Raw genomic sequence first — 14,528 nt, 5'->3', positions numbered from 1 at the left:
TTGAGCATTAAATGTGTTCGTTTTGTCACTTTATATCTCCAGCTCACAGATCGAAAGGTATCTGTTTTTATTAAAAATCAATGAATGGGACTACTTCTCAAGTGCACAATTATCTTCTTAAATATCAACCTAAAAGGTCACATCCAGTCAAAGAACTAATGGAGAATGAATGAACTGTCATAAAGTTTTACCTCATAAATAGTGAACTTTTTTTTACTTTAACTGCCCCCCCCCTTTTAAGAGAAATGGAAGGCAAGAGTGGGGAGGGTTTTGTTCTGTCTTTCTGTCTTCCCAGAAATACTTAAGTGGTGCTTTACTTAAATGCATTAATTAAGAATTTCTAGCACCATTTTCGTTATTCTTAAGACAAGAAAAGTATTGATTTTTCCAGAGTAATTTAAATACAAGGATTAAAGAGCACCATGCTTTTTCTATGCTTGATGATCTATGAATAACAAAATAATAATAATAAATTTTTAGTTGAACTAAACAGACTTCAGATATTTTCAGGTTCTTGTAGAGTATAAATATATTTACATGGTTTTAAATAAAATTGGAATACTGATTTTTTTTCAGCTGTAAAAATCACAATTTTTTTTTAAAGCCACATTAAGAACTTTCCCGTTAAAGAAATAAGGGCGGTGGCATTCTTCCCATTTCACACATGAGCAGATAGAGAGCCAGGTAGTGCCAGAGCCACTCCTAGACTCCAGCGCGCCTCCACTTCATGGCATCCCACTGCTTACGCTACAGGATCACACAGCCTGAGGTGAACTGTCAGGTGTTGTGTGAATGAGCATTTCATGATTCCTTTCCACTGTTAGATTTAGCAGTCCTTCATCTTTCTTTTCTCTGTTCTCACCCACCATGTTTACCGGGAATCTCCTTCCCTCTGCCTTGTGCTAACTGGGGGGTGCTCGGGGGGAGTGTCACGTAATAATGAAAGGAAAGAATGAGGAAGCTATTTGCAGAAGGGTAGCATTATTCTTACATATTAGAGTATGTAGACACTGCAAGTGTTTCCAGTAAATCAGATATATTGATCCATAATCTGCTAATTAAAAAATGTGATAGTTTGTCACAATTTTACTAAGATACAATTTATTTTCCAAAAGGCTACCCTTAAAGAAAGAGGACTGCTAAATGAATAATTTAGAAATTACAACTGAATTTTTTACCTTTTTTTTTTTTTAAAGACTTTATTTATTTGAGAGAGAGAGCATGAGCAAGGGAAGAGCAGAGGGAGAGGGACAAGCAGACGTGGGGCTGTATCCCAGGATCCTGAGATCATGACCCGACCTGAAATCAAGAGTCAGACGCTTAATGGACTGATTCACCCGGGCAGCTACCCAACATTTATAAGTAATTTTTGTTTATATTGAAATTCAGAGTATGTTTGGGACACCTGGGTGGCTCAGTCAGTTAAGCATCTGCCTTAGGATCAGGTCATGATCTCTGAGTCTTGGGATCGAGCCCCACATCAGGCTCCCTGCTCAGAGGAGAGTCTGCTTCCTCTGCCACTGCCCCTCCCCCTGCCTCATGCTCTCTCTCTCTCTCAAACAAAAATAAAATCTTTAAAAAAGAAAATTGAGAATATGTTTAAAGAAGCTTATTATGAAATTTGAGTCATTAACAAAAACATGACCTCTGATTTAGTCATAAAAGAACTACTTTGTGTATATAAGGGAAAACCCGAAAGTGTCGGGTTAAATGCAGATTATTTTTGCATATTTTGAAGTTAAACTAAGTTTAGTAAGCTTTTTTAATTCATTTGAGCAGTCTGAATAGTTCTATTTTATAGTTGCTAGATTTGCAGATTTTAATAGGACTAAATAAATTCCCTGGAGTTGTTAGTTGAAACTAACCAGTGTTATTTAAATTGATGCTGGAAGAGTCTTCCTAATATACTATCCCAAGAATATTTAAATGAGAGTTGTTAAATTAAATGGCACAATTAATGTTTGGAGCTAAATCTGTTTTCACAAATATTTCTGTACTTCTTATAATCATGTAATCCAATGCTAAGTGAGATGGGACTACTTATAGTACTAAATATGTAACTGTGCCATTATTTATTAAGATTAATTTAACATTGGATATTATCTCAAACACTGTGAATAATATTTGATTTTCCTTCTTAAAAATGGGTTTAGTAAGTTAGATATTCTCATCACTTATAATATCAATTGACCACCTTACTTAGCGTTGCCATGTAAGATTATATCTTTAAGCTTCAAATGCTCCATTTTTGTTTAAAAAATATATTTAAGTAGGCCCTTTGTTCACTTATGCTTCTGAAGTGACACTGGGGACTTGCTCCTTGAAGACAGGAATCCAAAACGGTGCCCTATATTTCACATATCCTGTGGGATCCTATAAAACCATGTAACTTTCTGTAAGACTTTCACAGTTTTCAAAAGACACACTGAATGATCTTCAGTTGTGAAATATAGACATTACATTACCTTATCTCTGTGTAAGATTGCTTTCTTTTTCCTTTTCCCTCACCCCCAAGTCAATCACTAGTGACGCTTTGGTGTACAAGTTGGATACGCCTAATCATTTTGTATAAATATCTAAAGCTCCGAAATATAGTGTACTTTAATGTATTAGACCCACTTTGGGGTGCTAAAATGTGTCCTTGGGTAGATGGAAATTGGGTATATCTGGGAGGCTGATATAACATAATTGGTCTCAGAGGGATTAAGATGGGGGGTGAAAAAGAAACAGTACCAATAGCACCAGTCTTTATTATTCTGTTGAGAATTGTGTTAGTGACCTAAAGCTATAATGCACAAAGAGCCCTATTGTTATTACCTGTACGTGACTGAACTTGATACGTAATTGGGTTATCGCCCTGACAACAATGACTGTTAACACTCTCTTCTTTTTAATATTTCTGGTACTTACCCATATGCTTTGATATTTCTTTCAAATAATATAGATCAATATATATTAGTATATTAATATTTTCTCCACTTTATTGAAAACAAATATAGTCATTAATTTCCATATGACTTTATGATTTCATAATCCTTTAGAAATGTTATAGAGAATTCATTTTATTTTTCCTATATGCTTTTTCTCATTTAAATGTTTCTGTATTGCTTTTTAAATTTCCCTTAAGCATCTGAATTAAGCAGTTTTTTTCTTCTTTGGTTTTGTAAAGGCTTTTGCATATTCAGACCTCTATTTTGCCTTATTTTTATCTTGTTATATAAAACAATTAAAAAAAACAAAGTACATGTTTTTACAAACGTGTTAAGTAATGCAAACTAATTAAATTTTTTGACATAACATAAACCATGAAATGTTTCTTTACTTCTATTTCTTTTTTATCAAAGTTGTAATATCTACTGATTTTGGCATTATTTCTATAATTCGAAGGAATAAATGGAAAACTAATTCCCTCAATTCGAACACAAAAATTTTTTTTGAGCAAGTTGCCTAAAAATGTCATTAGAAATTGAAGCCTGACATACAGGAATATATAGAAAATTCTTAAAAGTTATTGTATAAGCATGTTTTCCTCAAACATGGTTAATAACATAGTACTTAGAATTTTTGTGGACTATTAGATAAATGTTAAAGGTTTTTAACTTCTTTTCTTCCAGAGGCTTATAGGAACTTTTTAAAAAATATGAAGACTAACATTGAGGGAAATCTCTAAGATAATTATCACATTCTGATTATTTAATATCTGACTTTCTGATAGAAAAATTAGAGACATTTTTTATAATTCATCAAGTCACTTATGTAAGTTTATAATCTGGCATAAAAAAATCATTCCATGTTAAAATTCAACTACATTTTGTTTGGAGGGAGTTACTGTCACTTTAATGAATGAGTCAGGTTAGAAATAACATTAAAATTATCACTCAAACCATGTAATACTAATCTTAATATTTTTGTGTCATCATTTAAATGTATCTCTGATGGATAAAGTAGGCCTGTGTCTCATTGTGAGTTTTATAGAGCCCTAGAGAAAATTGTTGGGTTTGCTCTTTTTATCAGAGTTGGCCTAGGAAAGATGAAGACTGATCGATTAATTTAGAAACTAGATGAGCCAGTGTTAGAGCTAGTATTCTTTAGAGAATGAAATAATCTAAAACTGTCTTTGTCTATCTGGAAGGTCTCCCACCCTTGTGCAGAGGCGGCTGTGAGGGAACCTGCAGACCAGGATTTTTAGGATTTTTCTTGGGCAGTGTTATAAGACAGTAACTTTAAAAGCCCAGACTCTGAGGCTAGACTACTTCAGTTCAAATCCAGGCTGTCCTCTTTCCTGCCTTTGCGACCTTGGGAATGTTTTCCTCTGTAAAATGTCATAGCAGTGCCTACCCCAAAGAGTTGCTACGAAGTCTGAATTGTTAAGCCATGTAGAAGTGTGTAGAATCGTGCCTGATTCATGATAAGGACTCAGTAAATACCAGCTTTTAGGAAATGGTTTTCTCTCTGCTGTGGCTCTGGAAATAACATATAGTTAAAGCCCCAGAGTTACCGTATAGAGCATGAAGATTGGACCGTGTGGAACATGTTTTTCACTGGGAGCCTGAGGAAACTAACTACTGGTTGTATAGAGCATCTCCCCCTAAGGAACGTGGCCCCAGACGTGTCTTCTGGCTGCAAAAAGTGAAACTAGGAATAATCAAAGGAACCTGTTATGGGTAGTTATTTAACAACTTAAAATTTTGAGGGGCGCCTGGGTGGCGCAGTCGTTAAGCGTCTGCCTTCGGCTCAGGGCGTGATCCCAGGGTCCTGGGATCGAGCCCCCACATCAGGCTCCCTGCTTCACTGGGAGCCTGCTTCTTCCTCTCCCACTCCCCCTGCTTGTGTTCCCTCTCTCGCTGGCTGTCTTTCTCTCTCTGTCAAATAATAAATTAAAAAAAAAATTTTGAAACTATCTGGCAAAAGTAAGAGTTTTTCCTCTTCCTCTATTTAATGACTTTTCAACTCTTTCTACTGTCTCTTAATGTTCCTGCTTTCTGATATGTAGTGACAATGTTATCCTCCTAGTCATACAGCAGGAGCACAAATAAGTGCCATGTAAAAGTGAAACTGTATTTTGTATACATTCGAAGAAGGCAGGGTGAGATGTGACCTTATTTATATAACTTGAATTGTTATCTGGTATGACAAGAGACCATTCATAGATCCATATAAATTTTTATTTTTAAACCAAATTATTAAGTTAAAGGCATAAGACTTAGTCCATGGCTGTTTGTAACATGAAAGTAAGTTTTATGTTGTGATTTTCTTCCCTTTACATCGCCAAAGACTGTTGTAGCTGATTTTTCCTCCACTACATTAACGAGTCTATTTAGATTATCTTTAGAACAACCAGTAGTTATCTCATATATATCAAGGAAAACTGCATCCAGTTAAGAATGCAGGTCTATGTAAATCTCCCATTTTGTGTTACAATCTGCCTTTTTTTTCAAAAAGGATTTGAGATAACTTACAATAAAAGACATGACTTGGGGCACCTGGGTGGCTCAGTCAGTTAAGCGTCTGCCTTTGGCTCAGGTCATGATCCCAGGGTCCTGGGATTGAGTCCTGCATCTGGCTCCCTACTCAGCAGGTAGTCTGCTTCTCCGTCTCCCTCTGCCCCTGCACCCACTTATGTGCTCTCTCTTTCTCTCAAATAAGATCTTTTTAAAAAAATTTAAAAAGTAAAATAAAAAAGACATGACTTAACAAGTTATTAAAATAGAAATGGAAATACAAATTCAAAACCAAGGATAAATGAGAAAGTAAGCACATCTTACTGGCCAGCAGAGTTCCCATGGTTGAGCTGTTCATCTAGTTATTGCTTCCTTTCTGTCAGGGCTCAAAGGGAAACAGTGGGCAAATTGTTTCTGTTTTTAAGGAGGAACTATACCAGTTCCCCAGAGAAGACAAAGTTGTCTCCCACTAAATTATAATTGAAATATCTTCTGTAAGGATCTGTGAGTAATGTACCAGGCAGTGTCTTTAGTAGCAACTGTACAGAAAACACCTACGTGATGTTTGATAAAAGCTAAAAGCAAGGGGCGCCTGGGTGGCACAGCGGTTAAGTGTCTGCCTTCGGCTCAGGGCGTGATCCCGGCGTTATGGGATTGAGCCCCACATCAGGCTCCTCCGCTATGAGCCTGCTTCTTCCTCTCCTACTCCCCCTGCTTGTGTTCCCTCTCTCGCTGGCTGTCTCTGTCTCTGTCGAATAAATAAATAAAATCTTTAAAAAAAAAAAAAAAAGCTAAAAGCAAGCATTAAAGCGTGGTTTTGGAAAGGCGATTTGGCAGCAGGATGAGCCATTGTGCTCCCATGATGTAGCTTCCGGTGGCCTGTTTTGATTAAGGGGTAGAGCTAAGATTATCCAAAGTTATAAAGATGAATCTTATCTTATGCAGGATCTTCCCTAAATTTTCATTCCTTAGCAGGAGTTTGATAGGAGCTATGTAGCACAACTTTCAGTACTCTTTGAACATTCAGATTTTTTCAATATTCAGTACACTGTTAAACATGCTTGGACAAGGACTTAAGAGATGGATTCTATTCTGCTGATCTGCTTAAGGGAAAACAAACAGCAAGTCAGCGTTGACACCGTGGATTAAAGCTGGGGCATCTCACCACTGTGTTCATTGGATGGAAGTCAGAACAACCTCTGAGTATTTGAATAAAGTACCTGAGATGCTACCTTCTCTACTCTGTGATGGCCACCACATAACTAGTATTTTCTGTCGATACTAGTAACACATCTCTCTTGATTGGAACTCAGATAATACCTCAGACTAAGTTATATCCCTCTACAGTGGTAATGATTTGAAATTCAACCAGTTAGTGTTACTGAGAAATCATTATGCATGCAGAGCTATATTAGGCGTCATGAGTTCAAACCAAAAGGCTAAGTTCGATAAAAGTAAGCAAGCTCTCAACAATGGGAAGTGGAAGAGGCCTGCATTAAAAATCAGATGACTTGGGTTCCAGTTCAGGTTTCACCATTAATTTTTTAATTGGTTCTGAGTTTTTTTTCCTCTGTAAATTGAGATTGTTATGAGGGATTACACTACTTTAAAAATAAAAGGATATGGAAGATTTTGTAAAATATTAAATCCTATATAAATACAGGATTTTTTAAAATCCAGAATGATACCCACCGTTAAGTAAGACTAAATTAACACATGAATATTTAAGAGAACCATACAGTGCAAAATTATGTTCAGTATAGATTAATAACTTTTCACTAAAGCTGTCTCCTTTATCTTCATGATCTTGATATGGGTAGAGTCAAAATACCGTTTAATATAGAATTCAGTTATCTAGATATAGATACAGAATTAAACCCCAAATTCAGGAATTCACAGTTCTACCCAAATTGTAATATGTCAGTACCTCAAATACCTTTAAAACTTAGTGTCCCTTTTGCCCTTGCGAAGTCACTCTTCTTTGTCACCTACTTCTGTTAATGGACACAATGTCCTTTCACATACCCTGGCAAAAACTTCTGATGCACAATATCTCTTGCCTGAAATCTTAAAGGAATTTTATTGAGCGCTCTGCTGGCATTGCTCTTTCTTTGACTATTCCAAGACAAGACGGACTGAAGTGCACTTTTAATGACCTCTCCCTCCTGGCTTAAGTACTAACTTCCTGTTGCCTATAGCAGTAGATTCTAAACTCCTTAAGCTCTTGCGTTGTTTAGCCTCAGTTTACCATTTCATCCCTGTTGCTTGCTCCCCAGTCCTGCAGAAGTACTAGCCATTGCTTTCACACACCTCACACTTCCTTTGGGTCAGCATCTTTGTTCAGTCTGTTACCTCTGCTTAGAATCTTCCCTTACCCTTTTATATGTCAAAATTGTGTTCATGCTTCGGACCTTCAGTCAGTTGCCACCACCACAAAACCATTCCATTTTCTCTCACTCAGAAGTTACCCATTCATTCTTTGATTTAACATGTCAGTGAACACTTACTGTTCATATAATAGCCATCCTCCCAGTCTTTCAGTTTAATGGGAGAACACAAATATTAAATGAAGTACAATAAAGTGTTATAGAGACTTTAATTAAAGCACGTGAACACCTGAAACTAATATAATGTTAATGTCAGTTATACCTCAAAAAAAAAATATGTGAAGGGTATGATGGAGGGCAAATAGAAAATATTAGGTTCTGGGGGTGCCTGGGTGGCTCAGTCGATTAAGCGTCCATCTCATGATCTCAGCTCAGGTCTTAATCTCAGGGCCGCGAGTTCAAGTCCCAGGGTGGGCATCATGCCATGAATTAAGTATTATATATAATATTTACTTATTTATAGACATAATTATTAATTAAACTAATATATAATAATATATGTATTTTAAGTTGTGCATGGCAATAGAGTTGTTAAGAAAGGCTTTAGAGAATGAGTAGGTAACAGGCAAGAGAATAGGGGATTTTGAGGCAGGTTTTATAAGCAGAGAAGCAACATACATAAAGATTCAGGGCATAAAACAGTTCCGCGAACACAGAACTGAACGCTTTGTTATGGTTAGAGTGTAGAGTGGGGCTGGAGGGAGTAGGGGTTTGGGGCTAAATATGAGGCTGGAAAGGTAAGCAAGAGCCAGATGTTAGAAGCCCATAATATACCATGCTAATGGTTAGACTTTCTAGAGGGCAGTGGGGAGCCATTGAAATGCTTAATGCTGAAGTGTGGTCAGCTTGGTGTTTACAGGCAGTGCTAGGGAGATTGGAAGAAACTGGAGGTAAAACTGTCAGTTGGAAGATTATCCCTTGAGTGTAAGCAGTGAAGCCTAAGGCAAGAAGAAATACAGTCAGGAAACAATAAGACTTGGTTGATGATTGTTAGGCCATGGCGAGGAAGTGTGAGGAAGTGTCTCTTATGAATTTCAGATTTCTGGCTTGAGAAATTGGAGGCACTGCCAAGATAGAACTGGTTTTGGGGGGAAAATAATAAGATCTCAGTTCCGAACATGTTTAATATGAGGTATTCATAGATAGATATGTTCAGAAGCCAGGAGAAAATATGTGAATAGAGCCCATGAAGAGATCTGTCCTAAAGATACATATGTGTGTGTGTTCCTCAGTGTGATGTGTTGGTGGTTATTAAAGCCATGGGGGTAAGTAAAGTTGTGTAGCGTAAGAAGGTAGAGGGAGAAGATAAAAGAGATAAGGAAAGAAATGGACCTCAGAACACACTGACAATAGAGGGACTGCCAGAGGAAGAAGCTAAACCTACAAAGGAAAGAAAAGTCAGAGAAGGGAGAGGAGAAGCCAGTATGGTGTCTTGGGGCCAGGGGAGGGGGCAACTCCCAGCAAGGCTGTGATCAGAAGCATCAGTGATGCAGAAAGATCGAGTAAGAGACAGAGAAGAGTTGGTTAGATTTAGCAAATGGGAAATACTGCTAACCTCTGCCAAAGCAATTTCAGTGCAGTACTGTTGGGGGGCGGAGGAGATGAAAAAGTGATTACAGTTGGCTTATATAAGTAGATTAAGGAAGTTGATAGAGTAAGTGTAGTGGGCCCTTTTTTTTTCCCCATCCCAAAGAAATTTGGCTGTAGAGCAAATACATTAGATGAGGCAGTGGTTAGGAAGAGAAACGACTATAGTTATAGACTATGATCTATGATGAAGGAATCAGCAAATGAGGAGAGGTTGAAAATATAGAAGAGTAATAACAGACTGAATATTCACTCTTTAAACATTCCTAGCCAACTATATCTCAGGTACTGATGTATAATGGTATATAATGTATCATCTCTTGGATACCAGTGATAGAATTGAGAGTAGTAGAAGAAAAATACTCTTATGCTAGAACAGAAATGTATGGATCAGATATTGATAGGTTAGGTTGAAATACTGAGGAAAGTTTAAACCTAACAGTCTTGATTTTTCTCTGTGAGGTAGGAGGCAAGGTCCTGGGTGAGAAAGAATTGAGGGCAGTGCCTACAGAGTAGTGAAGGTTGACATTAGCCATTGTGGGAAATGGAGTTTATCAGGCAAAACATTTGAATTAAGGAACAGCTTTTAAGGGCCAGCTGCAGTTGGAATCATGAGTCTGGTGAGTCCAGACTCTATGGAGTCTACGATTTTCTCCAGCAGTCCTTCACATCCTGGTAGAGAACCAAAGAAAACAATTGTCAGGGTCGATATTGGGAAAAGACAAAGAAGTGATTAAAGGATTGTGCTTTGAGGTCTAGCCTGGAAATGAAGGACGTAAGCCCAGAAGCAGATGATTGATGAGGAGGAGAGGTATTGGAAATGGTCTCAGATCAAAGCACAGCCATACGGGGAGACAAGTGTGAGAGCCCTGGAAGGACAGAAGCTTGTGCCCACATTTCCTGTGTGACACAGGACATTGTAAGGCTTAGGCTGTGCCCCTGGGAGGCAGAGACTAAAACGGAATGAAAGTGAAGATTTGGGCCAGGTAATCAAGAAGTTTGTTGCAGATAGAGGATCCAGACGGGCGTCACAGTGACCAGAAAGGTGATTGACGTAACAGGGATGAAGAATAATGTCAAGCTGGATGTCCTCAGTGAATGAGGTGGAACAACTCGGAGTTAGGTAGATGGAAGGAAAAAGAGGAAAATAATGATTGTCTCTTCTGGGCGGTCATCTACAGCCTTTTTGCCTCTAAGTATCTCACAAATACCTCTTGAGATACCTATCACTTTGTAGTTTATAATAGAATTAATTCTATGATTTCCTCAGTCTCACAATTCTATCTTTGTCAGTCTGTCTTCTCCCACTAGACTGTAAGCGGTACAAAGGCAGGTACCATGTATATTTCATTTATTGCTTTATCCTTACTACTTAATAAAGTGTCTGGCACATAATAAATGCTCAGTAAGATTTTATTGAATGAATGGAGACGGGAGAGGCAGAAAGAAAAGAAGTGTCAGATTGTCATGAGTCATTCTCTCACTTCCCATCCTGGACAATAAGCCTTCCTTTCTGGGCTGGTTCTTTATCCTCATTTACCCTCAGTGCCCTCAAATGCCAGCATAGTGATCGACTCTAGATGAGTGAGAACTGCTACTCAAGCATATTTTAATTTTATAGGATCTTATTTTCATATTTTATTAATTTGTTTATTAGATAACAATTTAGGAAAAAATTATCAGTGGATTATTTGACTCATAAATATACTGAGGTATGCATATTTCATATCGTATGTAATTGTATACTACGTGACCTGTTAGAAACTTCTTTGGAAAAGATTAATCTTTATGACACAATGAACTACACTTCAGAGGGAGATCGAACCACATAAGAAAGGAAAAAGCAAACTCGGTATGGCCCTGGCTCTGTCTACTGTAGCCTGATTCTCCTGTCCGTCCTTAGGAAGGCTGTCCTGAAGGAGGGGTTAAAAAAGCAGGGCTCAGCCACCATCCCCACTCCGTCTCCATTTACTGCATTCTTTACTTCTCCCCCTCTTTATTGCACCTGGTTCTCATCTTCCACTTTGGAGAGCCAGAGAATCTTTGTCCTCTTCAACTAAGCTTATATCATCTGTTTTTAATCTTGGGCACTTTCTCCTCTGGGCAGGAGAACTTGAGGACCATCTGCTACAGTACATTGGAAGTTTCACCCAATTGTGACCTATTAGGCTGGAAAGATATGGCTTCTGGACCGATTTGAAGGATGTGGTAGTTTTATTCGGTCAAAAATTGCTGTTCCATCTACTTGTATTCTGGTTAAATAGAATGAATTTTTGTACCATGGTTATCTTTTTCTGTCATCTTTTCTGCTTCCTTTGTCCTTTTTATCTCTAAACAAAATATCTGACAAATAGGTGACCTGTTAGAACACATTATCTTTTTAAATACAAGTATCCTTATAAATGCTTTTCCTGCTGTTTTCTGTATTGTGTATAATTGGATGTATTTGTTTTTATTTTAATGGGTAAAATGCCAACCTCTTTCTGATTTAAATTTCTCTTGGATCGCCATAATAAAATGCCTTGTGTAATGCTCTTCCCCTTAAGGATTTTTAATGCTATTGTCTGCTGCACTGCAAGGAATATAAATTGAAATCCTCAGACCCTGGCAGTGGGTATAATATTACCATTAACATTTACTACATGCTAATAACAGGACAGAAAGAATTAATGCAAGTTTTCAAAATATCTAAATTATTCCTCAAGACATACTTACAAAGCCAAAGAATCTGGCTCTTCCTCTTGATTTGGCTTATCGTCTGTGGAAGACCAGGTACAGTGTTACGAAGACACATGGTGTCATAAACTGATGGCAGTTGGGATTGAGAATGAAATCCCATGTACTTCTACTCAGTGGCTCTAGGACCAGATGGAAGAATTTTTTTTTTTTAATTTATTGAGGTACGCTCATTTTCTGTAATGTAAATAAGTAAGTAAACTTCAGCTCTCTCTAGAAAGTGAAAATGCTAATACTCCTTCATGCAGTTTGAGGATTGGGGTACTGTTCGTAATTTACCTTGCTTATAATTTATTATTCTTAGTTTAGAAGAGTGCTTTTTCTTTAATATGAAACTAATAAAAACGTTTTACATTTATATAAAATGATTTATGAGAAGTGCATATGATAGCAATCTATCCTATGCCTCATATAAATTTAGATCTATAGATCTATAGATATATAGTATATAATTATGAAAATTTAAACTTACTATCAAGGCTAATGTAGTACATTCTAGATCAAATAATAAATGTGTATGTATCTACAGTGAATTTGGAGCCTATGGATATATAGTATATAATTATGAAAATTTAACTTTACTATCTTTAACTTTATTAAATTTAAACTTACTATCAAGGCTAATGTAGTACATTCTAGATGGAATAAATGTGTATGTATCTACAGTTAATTTGAAGCCTTAGAGCTAAAAGCCTGTTGTCCTTCATGACTATTGTCTTATGATAAACTTCTTTGAAAAATAGTAAAATTTTAAAGCCTCCAATTGTAGACAATACTTTTTGCTTAACATTAATACTCACCAATGACTATACATACTTCTTAGACTTTGCAACTGATTGTAAAATCATTGACAAGTCATATATATCCTTTTTTACTAAGTTTTTTCATTCCAATTCCAGTAGAGTTAGCATACAGTGTTCTGTTGGTTTCAGGTGTACACTGTAGTGATTGAACAGGTCTGTACCTTACTCAGTGCTCAGTGTAAGTGCGCTCTTTAATCCCCCCTCACCAATTTTGCCCATCCCCCCGCCCACCTCCCCGTCAGTATTCTCTAGAGTTAAGAGTTTGTTCCTTCGTTTGTCTCTCTTTTTTTTTTTCCTTTGCTCATTTGTTTTGATTCCCAAATTCCACATATGAGTACTTAGTCAGAAAATGTACTTTCCTTGTCAATCTGTATCTAGTCAGAATATTTTTAATAACTAACTGAAAGGGTTTTTTAAAGCATATCGTATTTTCTTTCTCTGTAGCTACGACAGTTAGTGAATATGTGCATCAACCCAGATCCAGAGAAGCGACCAGACATCACCTACGTTTACGACGTAGCCAAGAGGATGCATGCGTGCACCGCAAGCAGCTAAATACGCGGAAGACGATGAAGAACGTAACCAAAATAATTTAAAGTATTTTTGTGCAAATCATACCTCCCCGTTTTTGTCTGGGTGTTAAGATGAATCTTTCAGAGCTAATGTGCTTTGAATCCTTAACCAGTTTTCATATAAGCTTCATTTTGTACCAGTTTAAGTCACCTTCCTGTAAACCCCAAATGACTTTGGATAGTCAGCATGTTAGGAGAGTAAATGAAACTTAATGGTTTTTAATGGCTAAAGGTTTTTAGAATTATTTAGTTTTTTTTTTTTCTGATAAATTGTGTTCAGATAGACTCTCAGTGCCAAATATGGAAGGTGCAGCTTGGCACTCATCGAGACAGACTTGTAACCTGAGGAAAACTATCTGAACATGTGACTTGTTTGCTTTTTCGTCATTTATGGACATTTGAGATTGACACAATTGTGAACTTTTGTGATTATTTTATTTTTAAAAGTTTGAAGTATGTGTTTTAGTTCTTAGCATTGTAGTTTTCAAATATAATTCTTAAGATAAATGTAGACATAAACTATTTGAGGAGACACTTAAAATTCTTAGCTTATACATTCAAAATGCAACTCTTAAATGTGAAAAAATTGGGGGACAAAATGTGAGTCAGACACTGAAGAGTTCTTTGCTTTATTTTGTTTTGTTTTAATATCTCTGATAGTCTCTTTCATTAAAATGGTATAAATGAATCCGTTTAAAAAATGGTTAAGGATTTGTTTGGCTGGTGTGACAGTAATTTTGAAAGTTGCACATTGCCCGAGGCTTTTTTTGTGTTTTTATTATTGTTTGTACATTTGAAAAAATCTTTGAATAATCTTACAGTACTATATTTCGAGCTTTTTCTAAATTTAAATTCTCTCTTCATAATGTACACTAGAGTGTATGCATATGTTTTTATTCATAGATTTTGTTGAAGTTCTGATTGGCCCCCTTCAGAAATTTGTTTGTATTCTTCAAGTTACTTTCTTATTTATGTTATATGTGCATTTTATCCATTATGTTT

At 36.6% G+C, this 14,528-nt stretch overlaps 1 protein-coding gene across 2 annotated transcripts in view; it reads left to right on the top strand.

The window, feature by feature from the left end:
- NEK7 (NIMA related kinase 7) overlaps positions 1-13,788 on the top strand; it is a 151,020-nt gene extending 137,232 nt beyond the window's left edge. For both annotated transcript variants that reach the window (XM_087857490.1, XM_045787732.2), the window contains one exon: positions 13,399-13,788. In XM_087857490.1, the coding sequence (XP_087713616.1) occupies positions 13,399-13,509 (111 nt within the window). In that variant the 3' untranslated portion in view covers positions 13,510-13,788. The remainder of the gene's footprint in view (positions 1-13,398) is intronic.
- Positions 13,789-14,528: the final 740 nt, after the last annotated feature.

The sequence above is a fragment of the Ursus americanus genome, chromosome 2, assembly GCF_024610735.1.
Source record: "Ursus americanus isolate L20-20 chromosome 2, mUrsAme1.1.p, whole genome shotgun sequence".
NCBI lineage: Eukaryota > Metazoa > Chordata > Mammalia > Carnivora > Ursidae > Ursus > Ursus americanus.
Note: the sequence above shows the minus strand (reverse complement) of the source record. Positions and strands in the feature narration are given on the sequence as shown.